Source organism: Mus musculus, chromosome 17 (assembly GCF_000001635.26).
Source record: "Mus musculus strain C57BL/6J chromosome 17, GRCm38.p6 C57BL/6J".
Taxonomy (NCBI): domain Eukaryota; kingdom Metazoa; phylum Chordata; class Mammalia; order Rodentia; family Muridae; genus Mus; species Mus musculus.
In genome coordinates, this window is record NC_000083.6 from 56,391,465 (window position 1) to 56,416,427 (window position 24,963).

The 24,963-nt window shown below is 54.4% G+C and overlaps 2 protein-coding genes across 36 annotated transcripts in view; one reads left to right on the forward strand and one right to left on the reverse strand.

Moving 5' to 3' along the window:
• Kdm4b (lysine (K)-specific demethylase 4B) overlaps positions 1 to 12,310 on the forward strand; it is a 77,805-nt gene extending 65,495 nt beyond the window's left edge. For 4 of the 17 annotated variants that reach the window (XM_030249601.1, XM_030249602.1, XM_017317354.2 and 1 more), the window contains 11 exons: positions 2,254 to 2,642; positions 3,305 to 3,425; positions 4,740 to 5,228; positions 5,438 to 5,514; positions 5,659 to 5,714; positions 5,838 to 5,946; positions 7,917 to 8,102; positions 8,226 to 8,390; positions 8,485 to 8,604; positions 9,759 to 9,851; positions 10,082 to 12,305. In XM_030249601.1, the coding sequence (XP_030105461.1) occupies positions 2,254 to 2,642; positions 3,305 to 3,425; positions 4,740 to 5,228; positions 5,438 to 5,514; positions 5,659 to 5,714; positions 5,838 to 5,946; positions 7,917 to 8,102; positions 8,226 to 8,390; positions 8,485 to 8,604; positions 9,759 to 9,851; positions 10,082 to 10,264 (1,988 nt within the window). In that variant the 3' untranslated portion in view covers positions 10,265 to 12,305. Of the gene's footprint in view, positions 1 to 2,253; positions 2,643 to 3,304; positions 3,426 to 4,739; positions 5,229 to 5,437; positions 5,515 to 5,658; positions 5,715 to 5,837; positions 5,947 to 7,916; positions 8,103 to 8,225; positions 8,391 to 8,484; positions 8,605 to 9,758; positions 9,852 to 10,081 lie in introns of all 17 variants that reach the window. The other 13 variants (XM_006523896.2, XM_030249604.1, XM_030249606.1 and 10 more) reach the window with 7 other exon arrangements.
• An 8,651-nt stretch (positions 12,311 to 20,961) lies between these two features.
• Ptprs (protein tyrosine phosphatase, receptor type, S) overlaps positions 20,962 to 24,963 on the reverse strand; it is a 64,136-nt gene continuing 60,134 nt past the window's right edge. For 15 of the 19 annotated variants that reach the window (XM_006523880.3, XM_006523876.3, XM_006523881.2 and 12 more), the window contains 5 exons: positions 23,421 to 23,547; positions 23,219 to 23,344; positions 22,487 to 22,641; positions 22,265 to 22,400; positions 20,963 to 21,929 (listed from right to left, as the gene is read on the reverse strand). In XM_006523880.3, coding sequence (XP_006523943.1) covers positions 21,861 to 21,929; positions 22,265 to 22,400; positions 22,487 to 22,641; positions 23,219 to 23,344; positions 23,421 to 23,547 — 613 coding nt within the window. In that variant the 3' untranslated portion in view covers positions 20,963 to 21,860. Of the gene's footprint in view, positions 21,930 to 22,264; positions 22,401 to 22,486; positions 22,642 to 23,218; positions 23,345 to 23,420; positions 23,548 to 24,963 lie in introns of all 19 variants that reach the window. The other 4 variants (NM_001252455.1, NM_001252453.1, NM_011218.2 and 1 more) reach the window with 1 other exon arrangement.

Here is a 24,963-nt window from a genome sequence, read left to right on the forward strand (position 1 = left end):
CTGGGAGGAGTGCCAACTGTGAAGACCAGAGCCACCCTCAGATCATCGTATCATTTGTGCTGTTGGTAGCTACTCTCAAGATGTCAATTCTGGGGCATGATATGAACCTTGAGGGACCTCTGTGCAGAGGTGGGGACCCCAGTGTGTTAAGGCTGGGAAGCCTGTGTGTGTGTGTGTGTGGGGGGGGTGACAGCTCATATTTCTGTGCCCGTGTTATAGGGTGGCACAGTGACAAAAGCTTCAATCCACCCCAGTCTCCCCAAGAGATTGTCTCCCTAACCCACCCTGTCTCCGCGTCTCCCAAGCACACAGGATGCTCAGTCACTTGGGAATGCAGTAAGGGCTGAATTAACTGTTCCCTGCGAGTCTGCTCTTCCCACCTTCTGTGTGGGGAGAGCTGTACCTCCACCTCTTTGCCTGTCAGTTGAGCCACATACCTGGAGGCCTGGCTGCCACTTGAAGGATGGAAATAGTCACAGTGGCTATGACACAGTAGGGCCTCCGCTGCTCTGAGGCCTGAGGCTTGGTGTGCCACAGAAGGGAGCCAGACTTTCTAGCAGGACAGAACACTAAGGACTGAATGGTTGGTCAGAAGGCAGTGTCCTAGGCACCACCCTCCTATCCCACAACCTGTCTTCCTGGGCAGTGACAGGTGATGGTTTGAGACTCTCCCAACAGCACAGGTGGACCTTGGTTCCATGATATGCCTGAGCTGCCAGAATGGCCATCAACAGAGCTGTGGTTGGCCAACTCAGTCTCAGCAACCCAGGAGACAGAAGTACTTGCATCCTCCCAAGTGTGCCCAACCCTAGGAACTGGGACAGAGATCATACCTATAGATATGTGGCCTACCACACCCCTTGGCCTCCCGTGGCCTGTGACCCTGAACCAGTCAGACTGACCAATGCAGATATGTTGGGGGCACCTGGCCATATCTCCTGGCCACCCCTGGAGGACCTGTCCACCAGGTTGTCTACCCCGACATTCCAGAGGAACCAGATTGAGACTCTCAGTCCACCCCTGGCTCCCAAGGTGCAGGGCTGCAGTAGTGCTCATGCTCCTGTGCCCCCGGGGGTCTGTGCTGAGGCAGTGGCTTCTGCTAAGGGCTCCGTCTATCTCATGGCCATACAGAGCCTAGAGATGCCAAGGCATCCACAGCTCTTAGGTCATAGGAAAACCAGGAGAGCGCCCTGGGCGTCGGGATCAGGGGCCGTGAAGAGGCTGAGTTCACCACAGTCAGTGCACAACAGTCGGGTTCTCCCTTGCACCCCAGGACACATCCTGCGAGGGTTCATCCTGGTCCTTGGTGACCAAGTAACCCTGGCATAGAGTGAGTCAGGGCTGAGGGGTACCCACCTGTTTGCACCCATGCTCCATTGCAGGGTGGGAAGCTGAGTGTCTAGGGTTGGAGGTGCCATCCTAACATACTGGAGACAGAGTGCAAGCTGTCATCTGGATTAGTGAGTCCTTACCTTTGACCTACTGCTGGTACCTGACTCCGGTGGGGATGCTTCTCCATCAGCGGCCTGGCTGAGCGGGGCAGGTGCCAAGTTCCAGGCCTGGATTCCGCAGCCCAGGCCACGCACAGCAGGAGCGAATCCCTGGAGCCTAGTGTAGAGGGCTAGGTTCCAGGTCACACAGAATTAGGTGGCTCTCCCTAAAGAGCATGTTAGGAGTGACCAAACCCTAATCTTCTGTCCCTGTCACCTGTCCCTGGTTAACGATGTACTATACAGCCACCATGGCACCAAAGGCAAGCCCCATTTGCTCTCTCCTTTATGTCACCTGGCAGGATTGTCCCCAGGCCCATCTGCCGCTGGATCCCTCCAGGCTGTGTGGTGTGTTGTCTGCAGTGACAGCAGAAGCATGGAGTAGTGTGGTTATAAGAAGAGCGGCTTCTCTCACACGTGTGCTGGCTTGGCAGGCCCCTTGGCTGTGGGCAGCTGGGTGTCTTCACAGCCTTCCTGAGAGCCCAGCTCCCTCCCACACCTAAGTCCAAAGGCTCTGGGGTTTGTTTGGTTTGGTTTTGAGCTGGCATCATCAGCCCAGGCTAGCTCTTTGCTCCTCCCACCACACTCTGAGTGCTGGGATGGCCGGTCTCCGCTCTCTGCCAGGTCAGGAATCTCTCAGTCCAGCAGTCCAGTCCTCCGCACTTGCAGAGGTTGGACTTGTCCAAGTGTCTGGGGACACCCAATCGTCTCCAGCACTTCCATCTGCTTCCACTTGGTTCTGAATGGCTCTTTCTCTCCCCAGAGGATGGCAGAGGCAAGCCTCGGCCTACTAAGGCCAGAAATAAGAAGAAGACTCCCAGCCCGTCGTCACCCCCGTTGCTGTCTGCCCCACCAGCCCTATTCCCCACCGAGGAGGTCCTGAGGCCACCACCCCAACCCAAGTCTCCAGGGCCAGCTATGGGCCCCATGGCTGCAGAGGGGGGTCCTCCACCAACACCCCTCAATGTCGTGCCTCCTGGGGCGCCAGTTGAGGAAGCAGAGGTGCGGCCACGGCCCATTATCCCAATGCTGTACGTGTTGCCCCGCACCAGCAGCACCGATGGGGACAGGGAGCACTCTGCCCACGCACAGTTGGCACCCATGGAGCTGGGGCCAGAAGAGGAAAACCAGGCCCAGGCTGGTGACTCACAGGTGGGTGATTAAGGGCAGCTGGGTACATTGGTAGTTCTGCCACACACAGGGCGGCAACTCTGGTTGTGTGTGTGTGTGTGTGTGTGTGTATGTATGTATGCACTGTGGGAGACAGGAGTGAATGTGTGTGTATGTGTGTTGTGAGGAGTAGGTTTGTGTGCATATATACAATGGTCAACGTGAGTATGTGAGTGTGTGCTGTGGGTAACAGAAGTGTGTATATATTCATGTGTGTTGAGTATATTGGGGGGGGCAGGTATGTGTATGCACTGGGGGACAGAAGTGTGTGAATGTGCATGTGCAGTGGGGGACAAGAGTGTGTGCATGTGTGCGTGTGTGTGTGTGATGTGGATGGCAGGAATGTGTGTGTGTGTGTGTGTGTGTATGTGTGTGATGTGGATGGCAGGAGTGTGTGTGTGTGTGTGTGTAATGTGGATGACAGGAATGTGTGTGAGTGTATGCTGTGGATGACAGGAGTGTGTGTGTGTGTGTGTGTGTGTGTGTGTGTGCGTACACTCATGGTATGGGGCACAGGAGTGTGGGGTGTGGTGCTGTGGATGACTGTGTGAGTGTGCATGTGCACTGGGGGGCAGGTGTGTGTGTGTGAGTGTGCCTGCGTGCTGTGGGGGACAGGTCCCAGGACTCACAGAGTTCTGTTTCAGGGAACAACCCCTTTCTCTAAGCTGAAGGTGGAGATCAAAAAGAGCCGGCGTCACCCCTTGGGTCGGCCACCCACTCGATCCCCGCTGTCTGTGGTCAAGCAGGAGGCCTCAAGTGATGAAGGTGAGCATAGCCCCAGCCACCATGCAACGCTCTTTCCAGTTGCATGGGGCCCAGACCAACCCCTCCACAGGTGCCAGTGTCCACCCATCCAGCCTTGGAGTCAGGTCCTCCCTATACCATGGCAGCTTCATCACCATGCTCTGTGAGGCTCAGCACAGCCTCCTCTGTCCCCTCACATCTGTAGGCCCAACTGTCCATGTCCCTATGCCTTGTACCACCCACAGTCCTTGCTGCCTGCGGGGCCTCCACCCCACCCTGCTTCCCATTCACACTTGCCACGACCCAACACCTCAAATGTCATTAGACCATTGAGGGCCCAGATTCCAGCCAGGCCAGGCCACTGGTGCCATTGATATTTTCATCCATCTGAACAGTGGGCTGCAACATTCAGCCTGTGATAGGCAGCTGAGGCGCCAGAGGTTGTGATGTGCAGGCTGTGCTTGGGGCTATGGTTGTGGGCAGCAGTGGCAACTGCTCTCATTGTTGCACAGGACCTTCTAGGCAGGGCTTGCAGAACTAGGCATCCTAAGTGTCTTCCCCATTGCATGGTATGACTGTGGGGGTGCTGATAGCCTCAGGAAGGGACTCCCCAGTGGGTTGAGCCTTGGGTACAGAGGTCTCCGGCTGGCTAACAAGGCAGGTAGGGCTGCACCTGTGTGCAGGTCATGGTGGGTTTGGCTCCTTCTAAGCTTCTGGCAGGATCTAGGAGCAGTCTGGCAGTCCTTCCACCCATGACCTTGCCACAGGAGTGACAAGACCTGGGTAACAGTTGAGACCCAGACCCCTAGATTCTTGCCTCCTGGCTGGGCTCTTCCAAGAATGATTTCTGGGGAGTCCTGGACTGGCAGATCCCCCAAGCTCCATGCCCCAGACCCAGCAGTCCTGGGGTCTCTGGGTCCCTTGAGATTATGTGGGACTTTCGCAGGCTGAGCAGTTTGGACAGCAGGCAGGGTGCCCCAGACTTTATGCAAGGAGTTCCTAGGGCCAGAAGGTCGAAGGTGATGCGAATGGAGTAGACTCCAGCATCTCCCAGGGGACAGCTGACACCTCCCGCTCCCTCTGTCCTTCTGTCCAGCTGTGGCTGCACTGGAGAGTCAACCTTTAACAGCCTATGCCTAAGGCTCCTTCATAGACAGGAGGACGTGTCTGAGGTTAGCATGTTTGAAGTGTCCGGGCTTTAGGCTCAGGGAGACTCAGGGCAGGAAACCAGTGTCCCCTCCCTGACAGAAGCCAGGACTGGTGCTGTGAAAGTGCCCAGTAGGGTGGCACTGCTGCAGGACCTGTCCTCCAGCTCAACCCCCTGATCTATCCCAGAAGCCTTCCTGTTCTCAGGAGAGGATGATGTCACTGATCCTGAGGCCTTGAGATCGCTGCTGTCCCTGCAGTGGAAGAACAAGGCGGCCAGCTTCCAAGCCGAGAGGAAGTTCAATGCGGCAGCCGCCCTCAGTGAGCCCTACTGTGCCATCTGTACCCTCTTCTACCCCTACAGCCAGGTGAGCTGCCTCAGTGGCCTCCCCACATTGATGGCACCCACTGTCACCTGTCCCACTCAGCCCCAGTGCAGCCTGGCCTACTGTGGCCCTGCGCTGAGTGCTGTGACTCTGCAGTCAGTACAGACAGAGCGGGACAGTGCTGTCCAGCCGCCCTCCAAAAGTGGCCAGAGGACACGGCCACTGATCCCTGAGATGTGCTTCACTTCAAGTGGGGAGAACACAGAGCCGCTGCCTGCTAACTCCTACGTCGGTGAGGACGGCACCAGTCCACTCATCTCCTGTGCCCACTGCTGCCTGCAGGTCCATGCCAGTGAGTGTTTGACAGCTGCCCCTGCCTCAGTGTGAAGGGCTCTAGGGAGAGGGAGAACCTAGTGTGTTTTGATGTGGGGGGACACTGTCCAGGGTTCTGGCCTGGATGGCTGTACCACGCAGATATGGGGAACTACAGGTGTGCAGGGCTACATGCAGTTGTTCCAGGCGACATATTTGGGCTGCTCTCAGTGCTCCACTGTCTTCCAGGTTGCTATGGTGTCCGGCCTGAGTTGGCCAAAGAGGGCTGGACATGTTCCCGGTGTGCGGCCCACGCTTGGACTGCGGTAACTCACCTATGCTGGCTGGCTCCTAGAGCTTGGGAGGTCCTGGGCCCGTGTACCACTGGTGTTGATCTTAGCTGTGCAGGCTGGGGTTGGGTGGCGCATGGTGGAGGTGGCCGCACCTCACCACACTGATCTGTCCCTCAGGAATGCTGTTTGTGCAACCTGCGGGGGGGAGCGCTACAGAGGACCACAGAGCACAGGTGTGTGCCCTGGCTGCCCTGTAACCTCACCTGCCTGCTGCCCTCCCCACACCCATCCTGACTGGCCTCTTGAGGACAGCCTGGGACCTGCACTGCTCCTGTGACCTTGTCCTGACCTCTCAGGTGGATTCACGTGATCTGCGCCATTGCAGTCCCTGAGGTACGATTCCTCAATGTGATTGAACGCAACCCAGTGGACGTCAGTGCCATCCCTGAGCAGCGATGGAAACTGGTAGGTCCCCAGGACTGCGGCCGCTGACCTCAGACCTGTTGCAGGGTGGGGAGCTATGCATAGGACACAGTGGCAGTGCTCCAGGGGCAGCCAGCGCCCCTGGTCCAAGTGTCCCAACTCCAAGGCTCTGTCTAGAGACTGCCAGGGCCTGTCAGTGCCTCAGTTCAGTGGTGCTTGCTGTCCTCATGCAAGACTTGCACCCAGTGAGAGCCAGCCTGCAACTCTAACCTCAGAGTGGTGTTCCCAAGCTTCATTTTCTAGTTGTGTTGTCTGTGCATGGGTGAGTGTGTGTGTGTGTGTGTGTGTATGTGTAGTGTGTGGTGTGTGTAGAGCCAGAGGACAACCTCAAGTGTCAGTCCTCTGCATCCATCTTGCTTAACATAGAGTCTTTCCATGTGTATGTCCAACTACCTGGCTGGTCAGCTTCCAGGGGTTCCCCAGCTCTGGCTCCCATCATGCTATAACACTGGCATTTAAATAATCTGCATCTGGCTTTATGTGGGTTCTGAGGATTCAAATCCACATCCTTACAGTTAGATGATAAATGTTTTCCCACTGAGCCATCTTTCCAGCCTCCTTCCTTTTTCATGCACTGAGTGGCCAGACTGCTGGTTCGCTTCCCTCACCTACCTGACTCTGCATCTTGGAACACTCTGCATCTTTGACACTCGTGGATATGGCCAAGACAGAGGCAGATACAGAAATGGATCTGGTCTTTGCACGCATGCCATAAGCACAGTGGGTTGTCACTGTTATCAAACTCCCCAAGGAACCTTTCCTTCATCCTCTGTCCCTTCCTGCACCATGCAGCCCTTCTCCATGGTGATTGCACATAGGGAGGGCACCTTTTCAGATCTGCCACCTTTGAGAACTGTTGTCCCCACCTTAACTTGTTTCCATTCAGATCACACAGTTGAAGTCTCAGTTGAATTGAAGGCACTGCATGGTGCTGCATACTGAGGCTCTTATGTGAGCGTGGACACACACACACATGCACACACGTATTCATACACCCCTCTTTAGCAGGTTAGTGGAGGAGGTCTCAGGCTCCAGTTTGCTTGTCCAGGTGCTGTGTGCCTCTAGACAGGCCCCTTGACTTCTCTGGGCTTCAGCTTTCCCAGCCCTTCCCGTGTAGACTGTCATGGCTTTCTGCAGAGGATCTGTTCCCCAGGCCTAGCTTGCTACAGACACTCCCAATCACTCTCCTGCCCCCCACCCCCACCCTTTCTGTCAGCTGAGTGGTGCCTGAGTGCGGCCCAATTGCTCCGACCCTGTGTCCCAGGCATGGGGCAAGGGGCTTCTTACATCTGGGAGGTGGCCTAGCCAGGGGGTGGGGAATGGAGATGGCTCAGCTCAGACCTCAGGCCAGGCCCTGCTCAGGGCACTTAGCACACTGGCTGTGGTGGTGTTGGAATGCTGGAGGCCAGGCCCTCAGTGTTGGCCATGGACAGTGCCTTGCATTGGTTTTGCCTGGTTCATTTCTACTGCTGCCAGGCCACACTGGGTGGAGGGCTGCTGCGGAGTCCTGTGGGACCTGGGCTGGCTCCTAGCACAGTGGCTCCCCAGGCCTAGTGGGTGGTCTCAGAGACCCCTTCAGAAGCAGGTGTTTACTGCTGGGTGGTCTGATGAAGCCAGGGTAGCTCTTAGAAAGAGCATCATGGCTCAGGAGGGTAGTATGCTGACAGCAAGTCCTGCCCCTCTATGCACATGGCCTCTGCAGTTGTGGTCCCCCAGTGGCTCTGTACTAGGAGATGTTGTGACACCATCCTGTCCTCTGAGCTGCAGGGAGGGTGGGGACTTGGCATCAGGGAGACCTGAGAAGAGATGGGCTGGGTTCAGATGCTATCAAGCTCCAGTCGTGTCCTGTCCAGTCCTGTGTCGTGTTGCCCCCCCTCCCCGCCCCCAGACCTGTTCTGGAAGGTTCCTCTCTGGCTTTGCTGGTAACCTTCCTTGCTCTCCACCCTCTGCAGAAATGCATTTACTGCCGCAAGCGTATGAAGAGAGTGTCGGGTGCCTGCATCCAGTGCTCCTATGAGCACTGCTCCACATCCTTCCATGTGACCTGTGCGCATGCTGCTGGTGTCCTCATGGAACCCGATGACTGGCCCTATGTGGTGTCCATCACCTGCCTCAAGCACCGGGCCAGCGGAGCAGGGGTAAGTGCAGTGGCCAGAGCCCTGCCCATACCACCAATAGCCCCGCCCACATGACTGGGCTCGGTCCTTGTGGGCTAGTTCTTCCCACAAAGCCCGGACTCCATGTACCATCGCCCCACCCAGGGCCAGCTCCTGCGCACAGTGTCCCTGGGCCAGATCGTCATCACCAAGAACCGCAATGGGCTCTACTATCGCTGCCGGGTCATTGGCACCACTGCGCAGACATTCTACGAGGTCAACTTTGACGATGGCTCCTACAGTGACAACCTGTACCCAGAGAGCATCACGGTGAGGGGCAGGGCAGCAGGGGCGGCAGGGTCAGCAGGGGCGGCAGGGTCAGCAGGGGAATGCTGCACAGGGCCTCACCATTCCCTCCCTGTAGAGCAGAGACTGCCTACGGCTAGGGCCACCTCCTGAGGGCGAGCTGGTGGAGCTTCGGTGGACAGACGGTAATCTGTACAGAGCCAGGTTTATCTCCATGGCCACCAGCCTCATCTACCAGGTGAGGAGCCTCACAGAGGCCTTCGTGTGCATGTGCGGGCCCCTCTGGCAGACACCCAGCCTCTACTAGCCTACCCTATGTCATACAGACTAAAGGATGGGCAGGCCAAGGCTGGGGACAAGCCACAGTGGGAGTGCGAGGTGGGGTGCAGCCTGGGGCAGAGTTGCCCAGCCTGCACTGTGACTACACCACCTTGTCTCGGCAACATGAAGCACAGAGACAAATAATAGGGAGCCAACTGCAGCCTAGCTGTGCTCCCACCTCAGCAGATGAAGAGGGGAAGGGACAGGTCCAGCCCAGCTATTCCTGTCCCTGCAGACAGTGTGGGCAAGCATGGTGCCGGCACAGCCTGGGAGGCCAGCCAGGACATGCCACCCTGTAGCCCAGGGGATAGATACACTCATATCACTCAGGATGTTTCCAGAAGCCTATGTGGGCCCGGATAGGGTAGCCTGGACTGAGAGCCAGCAGGGGATTCAGACAACTAAGGTGCTGGTGTCTGAGTGTTAGGGGCATGGATACAGAGTGGCCCCATGGAGTATCATAGCTGAAGCAGAGCTGGGAGATAGTGGGTGACTTCCAGAACTTCCTCCTGGGGAACCTGACTCCATGTGTATGGCACTGTTGCTGGCCTGACAGGCTCAGACCCTGCTCACATGTACTCCAGTATACCCTCAAAGGCATCAAAAGGGGCCTTGGCCTCTACCCCTTTACTTCACCTAGGCTGGCTCCCAGGCCATGGTCATTTACGATCTTCACTGTTGTCCCCAGAGAAGACAGTCAGGTCCCCAAGCACCCACGATGTCTACCTCCCAGCCGAGCAGCCTGAGCCGTCCTAGCGCTGGGTATCCATTATGGAACAGGAAGCCTGTTTGGGGTGACTTCCCATAGCTGACATTCTGAGTTTAGGGAAACAGGTCCCAGGTCTGGAGGGCCCTGGGGAAGCCCCTTAGCCTCTCGTCCAGGGCTTCTGGCTTTTCACCCTAGAGGCTGCAGGCCTGCTGCCCAGCCTCATCTTATTCTGTATTGGCCATATGCCACACAGGGCCTGCTTGGGAAGTAGGCCAGCCCCAGACTTGGGCAGGTGTCCAGAGGCCCTGTGACCCAGGATCCCATGGCAAGCCCCATGCTTAGACTCCTCTATCTCAATGCAGGTAGAGTTTGAGGATGGGTCTCAGCTGACTGTGAAGCGTGGGGACATCTTCACACTGGAAGAGGAGCTGCCCAAGAGGGTGCGTTCCCGGCTGGTGAGTGTCCCTGGCACCTCCATCTGCGGCATTGAAGACACATGTCTCATAGCATGTTGTCCCTTCCTCCTTGGCCATGAGTGTCACCCTGGCACTGTCCACAGTTGTCAAGACTCCCCACTCAGCCAAGGAACAGGGGCAGATGGGAGCCACCCCCTGGGTGTGAGTCAGGGTATGGTCCCAAGGGGCTTTGCCAGGGAGACAACCTGATCTATCTCTGATATCTACAGTCACTGAGCACTGGCACACCACAGGAGCCCAGCTTCTCTGGAGACGATGTGAAGGCTGCCAAGCGCCCACGGGTGGCCTCAGTGCTGGCCACCACCACTGAGGACACAGGGCGTAGCCCAGAATACCTGTCCTTCATGGAGAGCCTGCTGCAGGCACAGGGCCGGCCTGGAGCACCCTTCTAGATCCTGCCCACTCCTGTCCCACTGTAGGTAACTGGTAACAGGACCAGCAGGATCCAACTTGGCCAGACTCAGGGAGTGGGGCCAGCACCCCTGGACTACAGTGACTCCATGGGGCCTGGCCTGGCTCTGCTCTTCTCCTAAAGGTGCTAAGGGGCATCCTAGAGCCTCCTGTGACAGATGCTAGCCAAGGACACTGGGGCACAGCCCCAACCTGTTTTCTAGATTTGTGGCTTTAAAAACTGACAGCAGGCACATTCTTTTTCCTCTAAACCAGGATGTGAGGAGATAAAAGTTTCATCTGTGTTTGACACCTGCAGATGTTTGTCTACTGATCAGGTCGAAAGGCACTTTTGTATCCCTGGAAGGGACAGCAGTCCAGTGTGCAGTGACCTGTGTGATGGCCGCTTGTGATTCCTCATGCTTCCTGCTCTGGGAGGTGGGCCTGCAGGAGTGGCCCCTGCCATGCCCCCACCATGTCCCTGCTCTGTGCAGAGTCTGCTTCACTCTGCCTCTGCTGCCTGGGGTCCCATGAGCCTTCACACTTGGACCAGGGCCTCTGTGTGGCTGAGGGCAGGAGAAAGCAGGTGACACCTTCACTTGAAGCCCTGGTCAAGTGACACAGGACGCAGACTTCACAGGCCCAGTCTGCACTATCCGCCACCGCCCACGGGTTGGCTATGGGCTCTGTCTCTTTAGAAGCTATGGCCACCCTAGGGCATCAGGCCCAGGATAGACAGCTGATCTTAAATGACAAAGGACTGGACTGAGGGCCCTGGGCCTGTGGACCAGCTGGAAACTTAGGGACTGGGCCTCTGCTGAGTGCCCGATGGCGGCCGTGCCCATGTGTACTTGGAAATTCTATTTATATTGTAAAGAGAATAAAAAAGGACCTAACCTTGGGCCTGGAGGGAGAGGCCAGACCACAGGAGTCTCAGGCTGTGCCCCTTGTGGGCTCTGCAGTGGCTGCAGGTGGCCCCACACATGCCCCACACAGAGAGGTCCGGGTTTTTGTGCAAAAGCAAAACCATGCCCTCCTCCTCTCCCCACCCCAGATGAAGGACTTCATATTTTTGCCTCATTCTCTGGCCTCCAGTTCAGTATCAATTAAAGCCCGTGAGCTGAGCGCTTCCTATTCCCACCTGGTCATGGCTGTGTCTTCATTTCTGGCCAGGACAAGATCGGCTCCGGATGGGGTGTCCTTGGCAGGCATGATGGGTGCAGTGTGTCCTGGTCTGGATGTAGGGGCTGCCAAGGAGGTGGGATACCATCCCCAAGACTTTTAGTCTCACCCCAGTGGCATGGAGCTGAGGCAGCATGTCTCCCCTGGATGTCTGTGTTCTCTGACTCTCTGCTTGTCAGCTGCCCAGCCTCGGCCTACTTCTACACTAGGTGGGGCCACAGATGAGCAGAGGCCCTGGGGTTGGGCAGATCATGGCCTGGTGCAGTAGAGGGAGGACTGGAGGAAGGGAAGCCCTGCCCTGCCTGATGGGCCAAAGGGAAGACTTGGGTTTTCCCTGGAGGAGGGAGGAGAGTGGAAGCTACAGAAGGCTATGGGCAGAAGAGGGAGGAGCCTACCAGGTACTTACAGCAGGAGGTCAGTGGCAGGCCCCTGGGTGGCGCAGGGGCCTTTTTTTCTATTCCTCTTTCTGTTCCCTCATAAGATGATGGGACAGGCCAGGCGTGGTGGTGCATGCCTTTAATCCCAGCACTGGGGAGGCAGAGGCAGGCGGATTTCTGAGTTCGAGGCCAGCCTGGTCTACAAAGTGAGTTCCTTGACAGCCAGAGCTATAAAGAGAAACCCTGTCTCGAAAAACCAAAAAAAAAAAAAAAGTTGGGACAGATGTTTCCTCTAGGAAGGGAAGGGAAGGCGGCCCTGCCAGAGGCATGGCCAGGACCCTGTGGGAGTGGAGCACTGTGCTAGGAAGGGGCATTGAACTAGCTCTGAACCTGCCTGGCACATCCTGCCAAGCTCACATATGCAGCCTGCAGCCCTGGGCCACATCCAGCGGTGGACCTGTTTATCAATAAAGTTTTACTTGCACATGGTCCACTGTGACATCATTGGCAGCCATTTGGCCCAACCTCAGAATGACTTAGTGATTACCTGGCTGGGATGCTGAACCTAGCATGGTCCTACAACTAACAGGAAACAATAACCTGGGCTGCCCGCTCTGCAGGCCCTGGCCTGGCCTCCACCTCTTCTGCAGAGGAAGCACCAGCCTCCCCAAGCCCTGCTTGAAGCCAGGCCAGCCCTGCCCTGCTCCCTCTGTTTCTGTTACTCATTGGCTCTCAGGTTTGGAAATCATGATCTGATTCCCACAGTTGCCCCTCAGCCCAAGAGCCCAGGTCTCCATGCTTGTCCAGCCTGTGTGTTCCACATAAGCATGCAGCCCTGGGCCCCACATGGTTACAGCACACAGCTTCCTGGACAATCGTAAAAACCATGTTTCTCCCTCTCCACACTGCTCTCTGCACCTCAACCCCAACCCTTCCCGATGCTGGCCATTTGGACATCCTAGAGAGAACCATTCGGAAGACCCAGGTTTCAGATCCCAGGAACATCACCAAAGCAGACACAAGGGAGATATGTCTCAGGGCCCTAGCCCCTGTGCTGGAAATGAGTGTGATCTATGGGGTCACTGGCCCTGTGCCTGGAGAAAACAAGAAATGGCTGCTGCCGGGTAATGCAGTGGCTGCAGAGGGGTCCTGCCATGACAAATGTTCCCCGCTTCTAACAGTTGAACAGAGTGGAGACCAAAATCCATTTCATTTCCTGCGTAGTCCCAGTGCCATGCACAAGAAACAGGACACTAGTTCTGGAGAGATGGCTCAGTGGTTAAGAGCACAGAGGTCCCGAGTTCAATTCCCAACAACCACATGGTGGCTCACAACCATCTGTAATGAGATCTGTAATAAGATCTGATGCCCTCTTCTGGTGTGTCTGAAGAAAGCTACAGTGTACTTACATATAAAATCTTTTAAAAAAGAAAAAGAAGAAACAGGACCCTAGCTCTGACTGAATGTGCCACATATCCATCCTGAGTCCATGTTGGCAGCCAGATCATGCCTCTATTGCTTTTATTTATTTTCTGGGACTTGGGGCTATAAAGAAGGGACTTGGATGATATAGGATAGTTAGTCCTTGCAAGATGGAGGCTTGAAGACCAAGCTTAGGGCTTGCCTAGCTCACAACTCCTCAGGAGATCCCAAGCCACAGCAATCTGGAATCCCTCGGCAGTAGTGAGTGTTCTGGGTCTCACATCAGTTTCTTAGTCAGAGTTTCTCTTGCTGTAAGGAAACACTGTGACCAGAGCAACCTGGAAAGGATACAGCTTATTTGATCGACATTTCTGCATCCATCACTGAAGGAAGCTGGGACAGAAATGCAAACAGGACAGGAACCTGGAGCCAAGAGCTGTTGCAGAGGCCATGGAGGGATGTTGCTTACTGGCTTGCTCTTGTGGCTTGCTCAGCCTGCTTTCTTCTAAAACCCAGGGCCACCAGTCCAGGGATGGCCCCACCCACGGTGGGCTAGGCTCTCCCACATCAATCACTAATTTAGAAAATGCCCCACAGGCTTGTGCAAAGCCATTTTCTCAGTGGGGGTTTTCTCCTCTCAGATTCTAGTTTGTAGCAAATTGACTTAAGACTAGCCAGCACTTGCTGGCATGTCAGTGACAGTGCCACCTTGTCTGCATAACTTGAGGCAACACTGGCATTGGGGTACCAGGGACATTGTACCTTTAGGCTGATGTGACCTTTGATCTGACTGTGACCTCTGTGACACTGGGACAGTTAACTGACTCTGGGCTTCTGATCCTCCTGCTTCCACTTCCTGATGTTGCAATGATGGGCCTGTGCCAACAGGCCTGTCAGTAACATTTAAAAACTATTTTTAAGACTCACTTTTTAGAGTGGTATGTGGTGGCACATACCTTTAACCCTAGCGTTTGGGAGGCAGAGGCCGGTAGATCTCTGTGAGTTCGAAGCCAGCCTAGTCTTCAGAGGACATCCAGAGCTACCCAGAGAATTCCTGTCTTAGAGAACCAAACAATAAATAATGGCTTTGTGGCTAGGAAGGGCTCATTCAGGTGTGAGAGCAACCCACTCAGAATCAGACGGCAAATGGCCCAGCTGAGTCTCACTCATGCTGTGAGCCTCACCCACCAGGTCTGAGCATGGAGAAGCTGGAATCTCCCTCTGTCAGCTATGGGGCGTCCAAGTAGACACCAGCACTAAAGGGGACAACCAACCCAGAGATTGACTTTGGTCAGGGCTCCGGCCGTGATGTGTTAATGTCACCTCTGAACCCAAGCGAACAGAAGCAACTCTGATAGCTACCCACAGACTTCCTGCTGGTGTCTGATGGAGCTGCTGCCCACAGAGGCTGCGCCACACAGCCTTCAGGCCACCAATCAGGTGTCACGGCCGCATAAATTCAACCACCATATGCATTCGGCAGGCATTTTGCATACCAGTTGTGATATGTAAAGAAAAATCAAATGTAATCAGCTTTCAAGTGGATGATTCCCAAAGGATCCGGAACACATCCCTCATTGGTGTCTTTACTGCACAGCCATTGTCGGGCACTCACAACACTTCTCTAGCCCCTGTGGTTTTTGTTTTGTAACATCATACTAGTAGCCTGAGATTGGTTGTGATGGCATGGTTTACACCATCAACTCAGAAGTGACACCATGAACCCTTGGCCTTCCTCTCGACTACTGAAGGTTACTGTGACTCCAGCCATCACACCTCACCGCCTACAGGAAAAGGGGGAATTAGCAAATGACAGAAATGGGTGGCAGCTCCTCGCTGTCTGTTCTTTGGGGTGAGTTCCCCAGCCACTTATGCTTCGTTTCCCAGAACTGTGTCCCTGGAGCCTGGCCAAGCAGCCCTGCAAGTAATTATGGTTTTCTGTCTTCTGTGTAGAAGGTGGCCAGAGACTGCAGTGAGGGCTTCTGCTGACCATGACTAGTCCTTATCCACCCTTGTTTTAGCAGCCACAGGGCATCTTGGGAAGAGCAGAGTGGGAACAGCTGGGGATACCAGGAGGAGATGCTGCTTAAGTATGAAGCCCCACACAATTTTCCTTATCAAGACTTGGGTAGAGCTAGCTTGTGGGGCAACAGGCTATGCACAGACGCCTGGTCCCCAGTTGAGCTGAAGTCTTGAACCCCAGTGGAACCCGGTGGTGGTAATTTCCACTTACATGGAATGGAAGGCGTTTGATCATGTCTCCTGGACCCCTGGCTCCTGTTACCACCCCCACAGCCCTGTTGAAGTTACCACCCCCACAGCCCCCACAAGAGAAGCGTGTGGCTAATAGTCATGTAGACAATATCCCAGGCTTCTGGCCTTCTGGCTAGACTCTTCCCCACAGTTTCCTAGCAACAGCAAGATAACAAGCCCATTATAAGAGGGGCTGTTTGGCCCCTCCTCACCCTCTTACTCTCTAAGCTTTTACCTTTCTCTCTCTGAGCCTTTACCTTTCTTACTCTCTCACTCTCTTTCCCTTCTCCCTTCTTTCCTCTTGGCCACAGCCGGTCTCTCTCTCTTTTTACCTTTTCTCTTTCCCCCTGCCTTTCTACAATAAAGCTCTAAAACCATAGACTGTCTCTGTTCATCAAGGCCCAGACTAAAGACAATCTGCATGGGAACCACCCAGCGCCCCTCTTTCCCCCTGCCCTCTCTTCCTGTATCTCCTGGGCCAAGTGCCACCCCGGGGCCCCTATTCTGTTTTCAGCTCCTCTGCCGTGTCCAGCGTGAAATGCCAGAGACTGAGAACCTGGTACCGGGTGCTGCTCCTTGTCCACCCCCTGCCGTGTGGGGTCAGTGGCTTCACACAGCCAGATGCCCACCAGGGGCCATGTGGAAAGCATCCAGCAGTCCTCCTGCCAGAGCACCGGAACTCTAGCTGGACCCAGGCTCTCTCCCTCCCCCCTCTTCCCCTACACCCACGGCCCCACACTAGTTCTGTGTCTATCTGGCCTTGTGTCTGTCTGGACCCACAGCAAAGAAGATGCAGGTTATGACAAGAGATTGCACTGCAGAGGTTCGAGCCCAGGGTCTCAGAACCTGGCTCACAGCAGAAAAGGCACCCGGGCATGGCACTGTGCACTAGAACTGCAGTTCTGGAGACACAAGTGTCCTCTGGGCTCATTAGCCAGACAGCCTGACCTAATTGACCAGCACCAGGTTCAGTGAAACCCTGAGTCCAAAAGCAGGGTGGGGAGCAACTGAGGGAGACACTCAACAGTGACCTCTACACACACAGACAGGCACACATGTGCACAGAGCCTCTCAGCACTGAGACCAGGCAGGCGGCTGCACTGAGGCCTCGGAGCTGGCAACCCACAGGCTGGAGGGCACGACTTTACCCCCAACACTCAGGAGGCAGAGGCAGGCCCATTTCTGGGTTCAAAGCCAGCCTGGTCTACAGAGTTCCAGGACAGCCAGGGCTACACAGAGAAACCCTGTCTCAAAAATATGAAACAAAACACCACCAACAAAACAATGCAACTATATTTGTGGCTGTAGGTAGCCATATAGATCACACAGGTCACTCTCCTGTCCCCAGCACAGCATGTAAACTGAGCATGGTGACCCCAGGTGTCCTGCTTCAGTAATGTGTATATGGGAAACCTCTGCCATGTCAAACATAGATTATTAAAAACAAGCAAACAAACTATCTGAACAAGGCAAGAGTCAGGATCACAGCCTGACCCAGGAACTTTAGTCAGGGCGTGAGCTCGCTAGCCCCATGGTCAATAAGAAGCCCAACTGTCATTGTTCCATCCCCATTTCACAGAGTGACAACTTGCCCGACCACAGCCCCAGCCCCCCTCACTGGAGGATTCTAGGTGGGGACCCACCATGACCATGCCCCCAGCCCTACTAGGGGATTCTAGGTAGGGAATCCTCACTGGGGGGATTGTGGGTAGGGTTTTGTCATTGAACCACTCCCTTAAATATTAGGGACTATGTGTAGAAATTCTCAGGCCAGGAATCCCACTGATGTCCAGGGTCTTGAAAGGTAATATCCACATATTAGTCTAAAGCAGTAGGTTATGAAATAATTTGTTATCCACCATTAGGTAATGAATTCCCTGCAGTTATTTTTCCTAAAATATAAGGTTGTGACATTTTCTGTTTGAGTGTAACTGTGGACAGTTTTTGTCACTAGTTACCCTTGTCCCACATTTAATAGCATCTTCTTGCTTTAGAAAATCTCAGTGGAGTCCTGACTGACACGTGCCCTTTATTTGCTGATAAGTTTGACTAATGCATGCTGCCGAGTGATTACAACAAAATGAGACAGGACATTTTTTCTAGAGGTCGACATTCAGTGCATTTCCAGGCAGCGTTCCTGCAGTTGGTGGTTCCAGGACTTCATACTGGTTCACTGCTGCTCAGGATGACACGTGGGCTCCACCGTGAGTGCTGGCTGTGGGGAGTCTGTCTACCTTACCAAGTGATGAGCAAGCAGCCGTAATGTCACGCATGCAACCAAGGGCTTTGGGGATCATTTGGGGATGTTTTATTTATGCCCTTGTTCTGATGGGTGATGTGACAAGACCAAGAATCATCAGGGAGATGAGGGTCCATGAGGAGCTTCACATTGGGATATCTGAGCTGGGAAGAGCCAGGCTAACCTCCCCAGTCATCCCCCCCCCTCTCTCTGTCTCCTCCCCTCCCCCTCTTGTTTCTCGAGGCAGGATTTCTCCGTGCATTCCTGAAGCTTTTCTAAAGGAAGCTCCCACAACAGCAGCACAGGGACCAGAGGCCCCTTGTGATCCCGGGGAAGCCATGAGCAGGGCGCAGTGGTTTTTGTTGATGGGACTGGACAGTGACTCAGAGAGGGGACAGGATGGGGTGCAAACGGACATCTGATATATCGTCTGCCTCAACAGCTGTCTGCTAAAAGCTGCAATAGCACATATTGATGAGGACATAATCATCCTAATTAAAAGCTAATAATGAGGAGTTAATTGCCTTTAAAAGACCAAGTGAGGACAGCGGGGATTTATCTGTCTCCCTCCCTCCCTCCCAGCGAAGGCTGATATGTGAGGGCTAATTACTTGAATCAAATATTACAGAGAACTAACCATCCTTGTGTGCTGTTTGGCCAAGGAATGAAAAGGTGTCTGCAAGGGCTCCAGGCTATAGAGGCCTTGAGGCTGTGTTCCTTTAGCCCTGACCAGACCTCCAGCCCCTCCCTGGGGTTTCAAGGCAGGGCTCCACCCTGACCACGCCTCTAGGATCTCCACCTCTTAAAGAGCACCTTACCTGGTCCGGTGTCTGGGTTCTCTTACCCCGACCTCCTGTCCTTAGCCATGTGCTTTCGTTCCCAAGGCTTGTTTTATTCCGGACTTCACCTCTAATTGACGCTAAGACTCCAGCCTCAAGGCTGCGCAGCCACAACCTGTCAGTTTATCCCACCCCTCCACTCTACAGCCTGGGGCCCTTGCAGACACATTTTCATTCCTTGGCCAAACAGCACACCAGGATTGGTTTTCTGTAATATTTGATTCAAGTAATTAGCCCTCACATGTTAGACTCCCGTATTTACTATCTACTTGGGCTAATTGTTACATTTCCCCAAAGACAAAATTGTTGGTTAAAGAGTATCTCAGTGTAGCTGGTCCTCTGGCCAAATAAGGGAGGGCTACTGACTGGGGTGTGTGTGTGTGTGTGTGTGTGTGTGTGTGTGTGTGTGACTGGGGTGTGTGTGTGTGTTACAGTCAACCTGCTGGTCCTCTGGCCAAATAAGGGAGGGCTACTGACTGGGGTGTATGTGTGTGTGTGTGTGTGTGTGTGACTGGGGTATGTGTGTGTATGTGTGTGTTACAGTCAACCTGCTGGTCCTCTGGCCAAATAAGGGAGGGCTACTGACTGGGGTGTGTGTGTGTGTGTGTGTGTGTGTGTGTGTGTGTGTGTGTGTGTGTTACAGTCAACCTGTACAAGATGATAGAGGGAGGGTATTTCTGAAAAATCTTTTAAAAATTTAGTTTAAAAAAATTTGTGTCTGTGTAGAGGTATATTACATAGGAAAGCCACTACTACCCTAGGAAACCAGGGATGTCAGATGCCTGGAGAAAGTCCCAGGTGCCGTGAGCCTCCTGGTGGGTGCTGGGAACCAAACTCAGGTCCTCTGGAAGCCCAGGCTGTAAATAGCCAGTTGTGATGTGGGCCCCACTTCTGCCTGAGGACAGCATGGGGCTGTGGAGGTCTGTGCCAAAATGAGGGTACAGGTACCCCTCAGTGACTTACAGGGTAACTCTCCCTGCTTCCTCCTGTCTTCCAGCCAGCTTCACAGTCAGGATGGGCCCCCCTGACCCCACACACACACAGCTGAGCACAGCTAGGCTCGCAACGGGAGGCTGAGGCAGGCAAAGCAGGGAAGAAGCCACTTCTGTGAGGAGCAGACACTCATAGCTTTGTCTGAAGGGCTTTGGGGCGAGAGTGGCCAGAGCCGGAACCTTTGTCCACCCGACTGAAATGCAAAACGAGAATCAGATTCTCTGCTTTGTCTCCAGGCTATGTACGGCCCTTGAGTCTCTTGTGGTTTTGACAGGTATTGACAGGTAGTGACAGTGGGAGTTTGCTTCTGTGGACCTGGACTTTGGGTGTGGGAGGGAGGACTCCTGCTGCTCACAACTGCCTGAAGCCAGGTCGAGGAACCCAGCTCCTACGGCCACCATGGACAGGTGCCACGCTCACATGGAAAATTAAAGATTAATTTTGAAATAAAACACTGGGGAGACAAGCGGGGTCAGTTAGCCAGGCCCTCTGCTCCTTCATTCCTATGTAACTCAGGAGCGCAGCCCTTGGGATGAAGTCATAGCAGTGTAAAACCACTGTCGGTTGAAAACAGTTAGCCAGGACCTGTGGCACGTGCTGATAAGCCCACTGAGGGAAGTGGAGGCAGGAGGGTTTTGAGTTCAAGGTCAACTCAGTGGGGATTCATACCCCAAAGTGAACATAAGACCATTAAGGAAGTAGATACAGTTGCTTGGCCCAGGGTACTTGGCGCATGCTGTCACTACTTGTCAAGGTTGGGACAAGCCTGAGTATCTTTTATGCTTCAGACACGACACCAGAGCACATCCCATAGTAGTTCCAGCCTCTGTATAAGGATCTCACAGAGCTCCAGCTTTAACCCAGAGACAGAGCTGAACAACAGCAGGTTCCTATCACATAAGGGAATATTACACAGCCATGAAAGAGAATCAGGTCGTAAGGGATGCTGGGCCACCCCCACCCCAGCTCAGACACTTCGGCCTCAATCTCTCTCCAGAGGGATGGACTCGAGGCTCTGGCAGTCTATGAAGGAGTCTCCTCCACTCCAGAGCTCACCCCAATTCTTTTACCTGCCTTACTGTCGCTTCCTACTCTTCACCAACTCTGCCATTGTTGCCAGGGTCCCCTCATCAGGCTTTGCTGGCTGGTGAGCCCCAGAAACGTCAGGGCTGGAATGACAAGTATATCCACCATGCCTCTTTGCAGCACCTCTTTGCCTGGGTGCTAGGATTTGAACTCGGGACCTCATATTTGAGTCCACTAAGCTGTTTTTGAAGCCCAGAGCCACTGTGTGACCGCAGAGGCCAAAATACCTCTTCTCTGAGCCCACTGGTCACCAGTGTCTGGTCCTGCCTTTTCCCCAACAGTGGCAGCATTAAGGAGCACTCCATGCACTAGGTCGGACGAATCTTTCTTTAATACAAAGTTGGTTTATCTACATACAGGGGCGTCACCTGCTGCTTCTGCCCAAAAAACAGCGGGGACGAGTACTGACCCACTCTCCTACAAAGAGAGACCTCAGTTGCTCCAGGGGGTTGGATATCCCCCAAGTGTCCCGTAGTCCCAGGTCCTCCATGCGGGGCACAGAGGTCATGAGTAGACGAGGACCCTCCCTGGTGTGCCAGGGACTGGAGCAGCAAGGCCAGCCACTGTGTCCTTGGTGGCCATGTCCCTGTAGTCTGGCCCGAGTGCCCCCAGCGCCTCACCCTCCATATCTGATATGTCTGAAGATTGATTAAAAAAAAAGTAAAAAGGTTAAAAATAAAAACTAAGCGCACCATTCACATGGGGATGGGGGCAGTGTCGGGCATGTGGGAAAGATGCACACACAGAAGCCGTCGAAGTGGCCGCACATAGCCGCCACACGGCACACTAACTATGAAAAAATAGGCCTCCCACAGAGGCACAAACAGTGATCTTGTTTCTTTTTCAAAGTTTTGACCGGCACGATTTTGTTTTTTTCTTAAAAAAAAAAAAGAAAAAAAGAAAAAGAAAAAAAATATACACTATTAAAAAAAAATAAGAAAAAAAATGTTGCCAAAAGGCAGGCAGGGGAGTGCGGAAGCAGAGGTCGGTCCCTGTGTGACCCCAGCCTGGGGAGCAGTGGCTCCTTCTCTCTCCACCCCAACCCCCCACCCTGGAACCTCGTTTTGGAATCAGAAGGGAATGAGGAAGGCAGCGCCTGTCTCCGCGAAGAGGAGGTCTCCCTGGGCCGCATCCTGCCCAGCGGCGGGCCTAGGCTCACATCCAGGGCACTTGGCGCAGGGCTGAGGTGTTGGGCGGGGCCCATGGCTTATGTTGCATAATGATCAAAACTGCCCAGGTATTCCAAAGCCGCCTGGAAGCAGAACTGGTACTCGTCCTGCAGGGCAGAGGAGACACAGGCACTCATTCCTGGGAGGTTCCCACGGTGGCAGCAGTCCTCCCCGCTCAGAGCCTACAGCCCCTTCTCCCAGCCAGCCCAGTTCTGCCCTGGCCTCAATCTTCCAACCCAGGAGGGTAAGATCTCTGACAGACCCCAAACCTGCAGGGGTGAGGGGCCCCTTTGCCAGAGCCTGAGTTTCCATGCAGGGACTTTGGCTCACCGCCTCCTCAACCATGGGGGATGTTTGAGGCACACCTACAATCAGCCTATAGGTTTCCAGGAGGGAAACTGAGTCTCAGCGGCAGGGACTTCTTGCCCATCACCCCCCATACCTCTGTCTGCACCATGGCAGGCCTCTGGGTCCGAAGCACCTTCACTGTCTGGAAAATGTCCACCACGCCCTCGTAGCGCATCCGCTCAAGCACGATGCTCAGGGTGATGAACACTCCGGTCCTGCCCACTCCGGCGCTGTGGGAGGAGGGGGATGTGCGGTCATGTGGGTGAAAGCCTCTCAGTGGCCCCAGGACCTTCAGGAGCCCAGGTGTGGCACTCACCTGCAGTGCACTGAGATGGGTCCGTCCTGGCCAAACTGCTCCTTGGTCTTATGCACTTGGCCGATGAAGTCAATGAAGCCTTCCCCTGACTTGGGTGCACCCTGCTCTGGCCAGTCCGTGAACTGGAACTGTCGGACGGTCCGGGACTGGCCATCCTGGGAGGATAGCTGGGTCACCATCCCTGTTTACTGTCTAATGGTGTCTTCCACACAGACCATGTGGTCTTTGCCAGGGGGCCTTTGTCATCCAAGGTGCCACCTTCCATTGATGCTGGCTGCCCATTCATCTGACTATGCCACAACCCCCAATGTTGCTGGGTTTGTCCCAGTCATTGTCAAACCCCACCACAGCTCCCAGAAGGTGACAAGCTGCTCCCACTACCCACTGCAGGCCTCTTGTGACCATGCTTCGCTTCTGCCCACCCTGCCCCACACCCTGGCCCTGTGAGCATCAGTCCTCAGCCACCCAAGGCTTAGCCCCTCATCCCACCACCCTGTCCAGGCTCTGGTCTCCTGTCACCCACGGCAACTCTGGCATTGACTGGTGGCCATACTAGTTCCCCTATGCTTTTTGCTCTCACCATAGTGTCGCTTACTGAGCTGGCAGCCAGCAAGCCACATTTGCCTATCCTCCTGTCTCCAGGGCCACAGGGCTAAGGCAACAAGTACAGTAGCCAAACCCACTTCCAACCCAAGTCATTAGGTACTTTACCCTCCCATAGTCAGCACTCACCCGGGCATCTGTGACCTTAAACTCACGCAGAATGTACTGTGGCATGTTATACTCTGCCATCGGGTCAACCACAAAGTACTGGTAGCGGGCAGAGCGCTCGGCTGGCCAGTACTGGTGGCACTTTTCCTGTAGGGCAGAGTGGAGTCAGCACCGTGGCCCTGAGTGCGTCCCCCCACCCCCGTCCCACCTGGCACACACTCACCCGGCCCATTTCTCGGAGCTTGGTGAGCATTACGACAATAGTAGAGTTGTTCTCCCACAGAGCTCGCCAGAAGTCCTCTGTGGTCTCTGCCAGTGGCCCCTGTGTTGCAATGTAGGCTTTCTGCTGTCTGCGGTAGGGAGGGGGCACAAGCATGGGGTCAGAGCCACACTCCCCAGAGTGCCCTGCCCAAGTCCCTCAGCCTCCAAGCCAAATTTAAACCTCTTGGGGACATTGTGAGACACACATCTTCCATCCACTCTCCAAAGCCATCAGACCACGCTCAGCTAGGTTTCTTACCCCAGGGCCCTGGCACAGACACCTGCCCCGCCAGAACTCCACATACAGGCATACATATATACGTATGTATGTACCCACGCACACTTCCTAGAAGTCACGTGTGTGCCTATGAACACATGTGCAGAGGCCACGGGAAGGTACTGTCTCCTAGAAACTAGCTACAGACTTTGCGGCACCCTGTGAATGCAGTGTACCAAACCCGGGGCCTCTGCAAGTGCAGCCAGTGCTGTAACCGCTGAGCAGTTCCCCAACTCCCCACTGAGACTTTGCTTTCAGTTCAGTGTCACTGAGGTGTCTGGGTTCCTCCTGTAACTCCCATGATGACAAGGCCAGGCATGGGGCACTGGGAAGGTTCAGTGGGCAGAGAGCTTGGCTGGCAAGTGTGAGGTCCTGAGTTCAGTTGTCAAGGTTTCATCTTTTCCTGTCTATTGTAATGCTAACTGCAGGCCTCTAAGACCTGGGGTCTGCGCAATAGACCCTGTGAGTCCCGAAGTTAATTCTGATTGGTAAATGAAGATGCCAACAGCCAATAGCTGGGCAGAAGAGACATAGGTAGGATTTAAGTTTCACAGGCTTGAGAGGAGAGGAAGACCATATGAGGAAGATGAGGAGAGTAGAGAAGGAGGAAGGAGAAGCTGCCATGGGTTAAGAGTCAAGAGAGCATGGCCCTGAGGGCTGCTCAACTGGCGCTAAGAGCAGGCCAGATGAAACACAGTAAGTAATAACTCGGGGTTATCAATAGGAAACTAGATTCTAACAGCATGGAGGGTAGGCAGCTGCCCAGCTCTTATGTTGTTTAAGGCTAATTGTAAATATAAAGGCTGCGTCTTTCATCCAGGAAATTAAATATCAAAGGTCGGTTACTACATTCCATGCCCAGTGCTGGGACTGTGGAGAGAACTGTCCTGGGCTCATTGCTCAGCAGTGTGGTGTCTGAGAGAGCTCCCTCAGGCTCATCTGTCTGGGTGCTTGGTTCCCAGTTGGTGACACTGTTTGAGAAGGATCAGGAGATGTGGTCTTCTTGGGGGCAGTGTGTCCCCTGGGTTGGGCTTCAAGGATTCAAAAGTTTACAGCAGGCCCAGGTCTGCCTCCTTCTAACTTGCAGACAAGTTTTAAGTTTTTAGCTACTGCTCTAGCACCTTGCCTGCCTGCCACTGACAGTCATGGACTGACGACACTCCTGCCCCCCAACCATGAGTCCTGAAAAAACTCTCTCTTCTGTATATAGTGCTGGACACGTACATGT